This window comes from Gouania willdenowi, chromosome 18 (assembly GCF_900634775.1).
Source record: "Gouania willdenowi chromosome 18, fGouWil2.1, whole genome shotgun sequence".
NCBI classification, from domain to species: Eukaryota; Metazoa; Chordata; class Actinopteri; order Blenniiformes; family Gobiesocidae; genus Gouania; species Gouania willdenowi.
Window position 1 is genome coordinate 18,915,731 of NC_041061.1, and position 7,634 is coordinate 18,923,364.

Sequence of the window (7,634 nt, forward strand, 5' to 3'; positions counted from 1 at the left end):
TACAGAACTCACTCACACGTGCTGTCCCTTTACAAAATGATAAAGATTTAGTCAGATTCTGTAGCAGAATCGTCCTTTTCCCTCTTCACATCTGTCATTCCGGACACATCCTCGGGTGTTAGTTTTTATTAGTTAATAAAAATATCAATACATTATGACAACATTTTTAGAGGTCGACTGATTTTCAAAGGCTGATGCAGATACCGAAAAATTTAAAAATCAGCCGATGGCCGATATCTAAAGCCGATATTTGAGGCTGATGTACTTTTTTTTAAAGCACATTGATTATTAAAGACAATTGAAACACTAATAATATAAATGTATATATTAGAAATTAAATTAAATACACCAATGAAACTTTTATATATACCCGTACACAACCAAGTAAAACTAAAATCCTTATCCTATTAAGGATATAATAGGATAAGGATATTTGATTAGGCACTATTATATTATATTGGCTTTTTATTTGTAAGCCTATTGGTTTCTACCTCTCCCATGCATGTGCTATTATTATTATGAATTATTTTTTTTTTTTTGTACATTCATACATCTGAATGGATGTTTTTTATGTCTTTTTTCCTTTAATGGCCACTCTAAAGTGCTAAGAATAAATAAATAAATGGGCCGATGGTCGATATTGAAAAAAGGTGAGGCCCGATATATCGCCAATATATGGACGAACATTTTCAGAGGTCGACCGATGAATGTTTATGTTAGCCATTGTCCAGTTAACTGGTTTTCACCCCGTTTCACGGGAAATAAAACATTTACCAGTGGGTTTCATCTGATAATCCTTTCTGCCTTAGGATGCTTATAGCTAGGCTTTCCAGGCTCCTGCATACTTAACCACACAGTTATGTTGACAGAGATTTTAGATGAAATGTGAGAAAAGTTGTTTTTTTAATGACCTTAAATCCGAACAGGGTCCAACTCTTTTCAGAACAAAAGCAGGCTGTTGTAAAAATGTGGGAAAAGGGAGTTTCTAATGGTGCTGGCCAATGGTTTCTGAGCTGTTCTAAAAGCACTCTGAATAAATAATAATACATTTAACCAAATTATAAAGATTTAATCAGATTCCGTGCCACGGAATCGTCCTTTTTCCTCTTCACCTATGTCATTCCTGACACATCTCCGCGTGAGTCGGTGACGGCTGTAGCGCTGTAATTAGTGGCTGGATGTGACACATGTTTCCAATTTGCTACGTCTGGCCACCGCGCTGAAGAAGGGGAACGACAAAGAGAGGAGGAGATAGAGATAGAAGAGAAGTGACAGGAGGAAGAAGAGGCACAGTAGGAGGATGACAGCGAGGAGAGGGTCTAAGAGGGGCAAAAGTTGCTAGATAGAGCCTCAGGTGGACGGTCTCTGGGCTTCAAAAGCTGCACCTCCAGCAGAGGTCAAAGGTTAACAACGTAACGGTCCATCGGCTACGCAGACAGGACGCTAAAACGCACACGTGCACGCCGGCACCGGCCTTGGTCCAGACAACGACCTCTGCTTACACTTTTCGCCTCATTTCAGAAGTACAAACCAGATGTGTGTGGGCTCCAGACGCTCAGCCTTGAAAAGATGCTGTTGTGTTTGGACAAGCATGGGTTCTTACATATTTCAGCCCCGGGGCCAAAACCTATTCCTGCCCTGAGGCTGCTGATAGGAGACCACGGCTCTTAGTCTGTGAAAGTATGTCAAAGACGCTGAACAAATAACTACAAGGTGGAATGACTACGCTGATTATCTAAGATTCAGGAATACAGCTTTATAGGTAGAGCTGGGCAATACATCGAGATTCAACATATATCAGCTTTTCTAAAATGCTTGTTTCAGGAGTCACTGCTTTCACTACTTCTCAGAACAGTATGGAAGCCACACTACAGAACTCACTCACACGTGCTGTCCCTAATAGTAGAAAAAGCCAAAAGTGGCACAATCTGTGCAGCTGATAAATGTCCCAGTCCCATTGTGTATTTTGTTGTTGTTTCGTGTATTCCTCGGTAATTTTGGATGTCTTACTGAGTTGTTTTGTGCATTTTTTTTGTATGTTCTTAGATTTTTGTTGTCCCATTTTGTATTTTTTCTCCTTTTGTTTATTTTTGTTCTTTTATGTATTTCTGTTGTCCCATTTTGAATTTTTTTTTTTTTCTCTTATTGCGTCCTTTTGTGTATTTTTGTTGTTCTTTTGTGTATTTCTCTGTTTATTTGTACATTTTTGTCGTTTTTTTGCGTGTTCTTTTATGTATTTTGTTGCCCCATTGTGCTTTTTTTTTTCTCTTTCTGTGTATTTTGTTGTCCTATGTATTTTTGTTATACTTTTGTGTACTTCCCACTCATTTTTATGTCTTTCTAAGTCGTTTTGTGTATTTTTTGGTATGCATATTGTTCTTGGGTTTTTGTAGTCATATTTTGCATTTTTGTTCTCTTTTTGTGCCCTTTTATGTATTTCTATTTTCCCATTGTGCATTTTATTTCTCTTTTTGTTTAATTTGTTGTCCTTTTGTAGATTGTTGTTCTTATATGTATTTCTCTTGTCCCATTTTGCATTTTTTCTCTTTTTGTGCCCTTTTTTGTATTTTTGTTGTTCTTTTATGTATTTCGCCATTTATTTGTCCATTTTTTTTTTTGGTGACTTTTTTTGTGTGTTCTTTTATGTATTTTGTTGTCTTATTACATATTTGTGTTGTTCTTTTGAGCATTTCTCTGTTAATGTGTGTTTCTGTAGTAATTGTGTTTCTTTTTTTTTGCTGTCATTTTCTGCATTTACTTTTGGCGGCCAATAGTCGCCCAAGTTTGTGAGACACGCAAATCTTTATTCTTGTATTGACCAATCTTAAAGCACCGTGATGTTATTTTAGCCTGTGTGGCATTTTGCATGAGCAAATGTAACCCCACTTAATACTATACAAAAAAAATGATGTGAGCGCACATCTTCGAAAATGACCAAAAAAGTAGTCAGGTGTCAAAGGTGGCGCCCCGTTAATTAACAGCCTGACCCGCACACCCACCTAACACCCATATCTCCATTAGGACACAATGGTGTGGAATCACCTGTAAAGCCTGGAGCTCCCAAGCTGAAGGCGACACAGTGGAAAAATCACCCTCCCGTGTCCAGATATCCACCCACTGCTGACAAAAAAAAAGCCCTCATTAGGGGCTTCTTGGTGCCTGGCTCCACAGCAGGAGCCCAGAGGCGGAGGCTACACGGTTAGCCTCAGGCGTTAGAAAACCTGTTTACCATGTCACCAAGCCTGCATTTTCTATTGTGTTGTTCACTGGATTCAAACAAACTACTTACAAATGGAAAACCATTAGGACGTTGTTTTACCAACTGTGTGGTAGTAGTGGTCCCTAATCCACTCTGTCAGCCTCCATCAGGACCATTCAGCCTGGAGAACAATACACTGGCAGAGGTTGGAGAAACAAAAAAGTGTTCCACAACTAATGCGTGACACCTTTTTCACAGAAAGAGAAAGAAAAAAGAAAAATGCAAATGAGCCTTGGCGGAGTAGGCTGACCACCAACCAGCGGGGGGTTTGTGTTAGAAGGGCCTGAGGGGGACAGGGACCCCTGGACTTGAATCAAGGTCATCGTGCAACAGCAAATTAGAGCATCACACAAGTCTTTATTACTCTTAAAGGGACTTTATAGGAAGACGTGCAGCAGGATTATCCTCAATAAGCAGTGAGTGTGTGAAAAAGTCAGCCAATGGTAAACAAAGCGTGTTGGTTCAACTGGAACTGGAATTCTATGCTATTGACAGAGCTGGGAGATGTGGACTAAAATTCATATCTCAATATTTTTTTCTTCAAATGGCGATACAATATAAATCTAAATATCTATACCTCAATAAAGTCTTACCAGAAAGACAATTGTGGGTCAAACTTGCTGATGAAAAATGCCACATAAGTGGCTGCAACAATAGTTGCCACTTTTGGCTTTTTCTGCCATAAGGGACAGCAAGTGTGAGTGAGTTAGTGTGGCTCGTTTAGGGAAAAGTCTGCGTTAGGATGCACTCCATCTAACTGTGAATAATGCTTTTCTTTCTGTAATGTTTTGTGCAGTGCACATATTTCCTCCTTACTTTCTTATTATTTATGTTACTTTTAACCTTTTTAACGTGTTAAAACAATACATCTGGGTTACCAAAGTAATTGTGATGTCCATATCAAATAAAGGGAATCAAAAAAAAAAAAAAAAAAATATATATATATATATATATATATATATGGACCAGTTATTAGTTATTAGGGGTAGGGGGGGTGTTCACTTTTAAAATTGTTGCTTCATAACTTCATTTTGATTTATTAAATACAGTCTAAAATTATACACATTGAGGAGAAACATCCCTCCACAAGTCCATGAAGGAAACTTTAAACCTACCATTAGTCCAAAAGTGATTGCAGGCTTTTTTTTGGTTTTGTTTTTTTGAGGGAGCGGCTTCTTACCTTTCGTTCAGGGAATTCCAGTAGATGGGCTCCATATTGCTGGCTGTGGTCCCCAGTAAATCCAGTAAGAATACCAGCAGGATCCAGAATCCATTCCCACTTCCCCGACACGCCATTTCCACCTCGACACTCAGCATGTGCATCCCCCAGTGGAAGGAAATCTACCAGAAGTCGGTGCGTTTTTGTTTTTTTTTTTGGATATTTTTGGAGACTCTCTCTCTCTCTCTCTCCAAACAATGGATGCAGGCTGCAGGTGGGAGACAGTCAAAGTGTGATCTGAAAGCCTGTTGTGCACAACAACCTCATGGATCCAAACCTGGCCACTGATGCGCACTTGTCGTTTCTGGATCTTCGGGAAAAAAAAGCGTAAAAAAAAAAAAAAGGAAAAACGACCTTTTTTTTACGCTTCCACTGGTTGTGCGCTATTTCAGTGCCAATCTCATGACATTCCCATTATTTCTAATTAATTCTCCATCTAAAAAAAATAATAATAATAATAAAAAAAAAATCCCTCCACGGATCAAGTCAGAGGAATCTAAAACCTGTGGTAAATGTTCGCCTCCCGGGCGCTGGTTTATTTGTGTCGCCTTTCGTTGCGCACTGATTGTCTTCTTTTCCCGGACAATGTTCCCTTGTTTTCTGTGCGCACTCTGTCAGATTCCTCTCCCATTACCTTTTTATTCTTCTTCTTCTTCTTTCACAAGATCATCTTCCTTTCCAACATCTCAGGGAAGAGGAGAAAGTGTCCAGTCTGGTCATGGGGCGCCACTGGGAAAGAAAACGGGTTTGAGAAAAACTGGGGGAAAGATGTCACTCATGTCCACAGCTCCATCCTCAGACTGCGCCTTTACAATCCCAATTCAGATATGAGCAGAAAATGTGTCAAATCCAAAAAAAAAAAAAAAAAAAAAAAAAACAACATAAAAATCCGACATGCGCAGATCCGAATTAAGGATAAATCTCCAGGAGAGGAAAAAAGAAAGAAAAAGAAGTTTAAACACAAAGAAGCGGTTTAGAAAGGCATCCACACACACAGCTCGGTGTGAAACTTGTGCTGTTGATTGAAGGAATAAAGGCGTTGAGTTGTGGGGTCCCTATGCGGTGTTGCGCATCATTTGGAGAGCGGGAGGTGTCGGGTTGTTCTCTGTGCGCTCCGTGTCCGTGGTACGTGCGTCGCAGCGCAGCGCAGCCACTGCTCCGTGTTTTCCTAAAGCTCACAGCACACTGACTGAGCCTGTGGCTGCTGGGAAGGAAGGAGGAGGGAGGAGGGAGGGGAAAGGAAAGGAAAGGAAAGGAAAGGGGACGAGGATGAATGGTAGAAAAAAAAAAAAAAAAGAATCATCCTCAGCGTTGGTGGTGACGGAGCGCAATTCTTCCAGGTTTTTTTTTTTTTTTTTGGTTTTTTTTCCAGTCCCTTTTCAGTATTTCAGCAGCCCCTCCCTCTATAAAAGTTTTAGGTGCCCCCCCCCCCCCCCCCCCCCCCAAGACTCGGACCTTTGGACTCCTTTCAGAATAAAACACCCCCCCCACCACCTCCAATTTTACACCAGTCCATCCACTCCCAACGTCCTCACATCAACTCCATGAAAGAGCAACAGCGCCCCCACCGCACACAGTGGCCATCACATGTAATGGCACCAAAACCGTCACTATATACATCACAGGTAGGGGGTCAAACTTATTGTTGTTCAGGGGCCACATAAGGACAAGTTTGATCTTAAGTGGGCCACAGAGGTTAGGAATCAAACAATTAGTGTCATTTTGCATATATATATATTAGTCATATATTATAGACTTAAAAGTCTGGTTTTTCTTTTCATAAATGTCAAGAATTATTATTTTTTTTTTTTCAAATAAAAGTTTTCTGAAGTTTGCTTTTTATAAATGTCAAGTTGACACTGCTTTTTTAAGTCTTGTTAAAACATTCATGGAAAAAAAAAAAAGTATACATATATACTGTTTAGTGCCAATAAAACCAATTGTAATAGCATTTCAATGTTTCATTATTTAATGGTGCTTTTATATGAAATGACCATATACTGAAGTTAAATTAAATTAAATGTGACATTCTTGGTCACATTCTTGACAGGGCTGGGTTAGCATTTTCCACCAGTTTGGGTTATTATTAGATTATTTCAACAATATCCAAACAACAGGTCACAGGCAGTGACTATATTTATTTAATTTGGGGACATTTTATTGAATAATTTGATGATTAAGCAGGATTTTGAAGAAAAAAAATTAGATTTCTTTCACAATTTGAGAGTAAAAATGACTTCCATCATGTAATACAAGCCTGAGGAAAACTGTGAATCCCTGCAAATATTGGAGTTTCATTGAATTGGTGACAAATTCATTGAAACTCCACTTTTCACAATTATATGTACAAACATTTTATTTATTGGGAATAAATTCAACACATGTTATGTGATACTGTATATATGACCCATACAGGCACACTTACAGTTAATTTCTAATACAAATATTTAAGTTGATGAACAGATCATTCCTATGGTATCTAGAGCTGCAAATGGCTGTACATTAGGTTTATTTGATGTGAGAACTGTGAGGAGGTTCATGAAAATGTGTAATTTGACTTCGGATACAAAAAAGTTCTCGAAGCCCTGAGTCATAGTGTCGAACAAACATGATGTTTAACTTTACAACAAACACCAGGAACACTGTCCATATCACTACAGGAGGAGGCACTTCTTTAAATCCAATAATGGACATAACTTCCTGTGTGATAGAAGAGGTCACATATAGGAAGGTTAGAGGGAAAAATACATCATGATATATATATATATGGTTTTTTTTTCAACTATATTTCATTTACTTTATGTACATTGGGAAGTAGAATGTACTCGTTCATTGCATTCATTTAAACACGCATGCTTTTGTTGTGAAAGGCTAGAATTGGTCTTGGTGTTCTATTTGTGTTGCACATTGTCCATTTTATATCTGTATTTTACCCATTCATCACACAGGAAGTTCAACCCACTATCAGGAAAGAATGCAGGAAGTCAGATATTATTTGTATGCGTGGCTCCAAAATGTTTAGTCAACATAAACGTTATCAGTGTGTTGACTACTGTGCACTGCATAGCTACCCTGTGGGCTAATGTGGAGGATGACGCAGCAAAACTGTAAGAACATTTAAACCTACATTTAACCTCATGGCCACACCTGATGACA

General features: G+C 38.8%; 1 protein-coding gene across 1 annotated transcript in view; it reads right to left on the reverse strand.

Annotated features, from left to right (window-relative positions):
* Positions 1-5,316, reverse strand: part of LOC114480290 (ephrin-B2-like) — a 125,244-nt gene extending 119,928 nt beyond the window's left edge. The window contains exon 1 of the mRNA XM_028474293.1: positions 4,440-5,316. Coding sequence (XP_028330094.1) covers positions 4,440-4,582 — 143 coding nt within the window. The 5' untranslated portion in view covers positions 4,583-5,316. The remainder of the gene's footprint in view (positions 1-4,439) is intronic.
* Between the last annotated feature and the right edge of the window lie 2,318 nt (positions 5,317-7,634).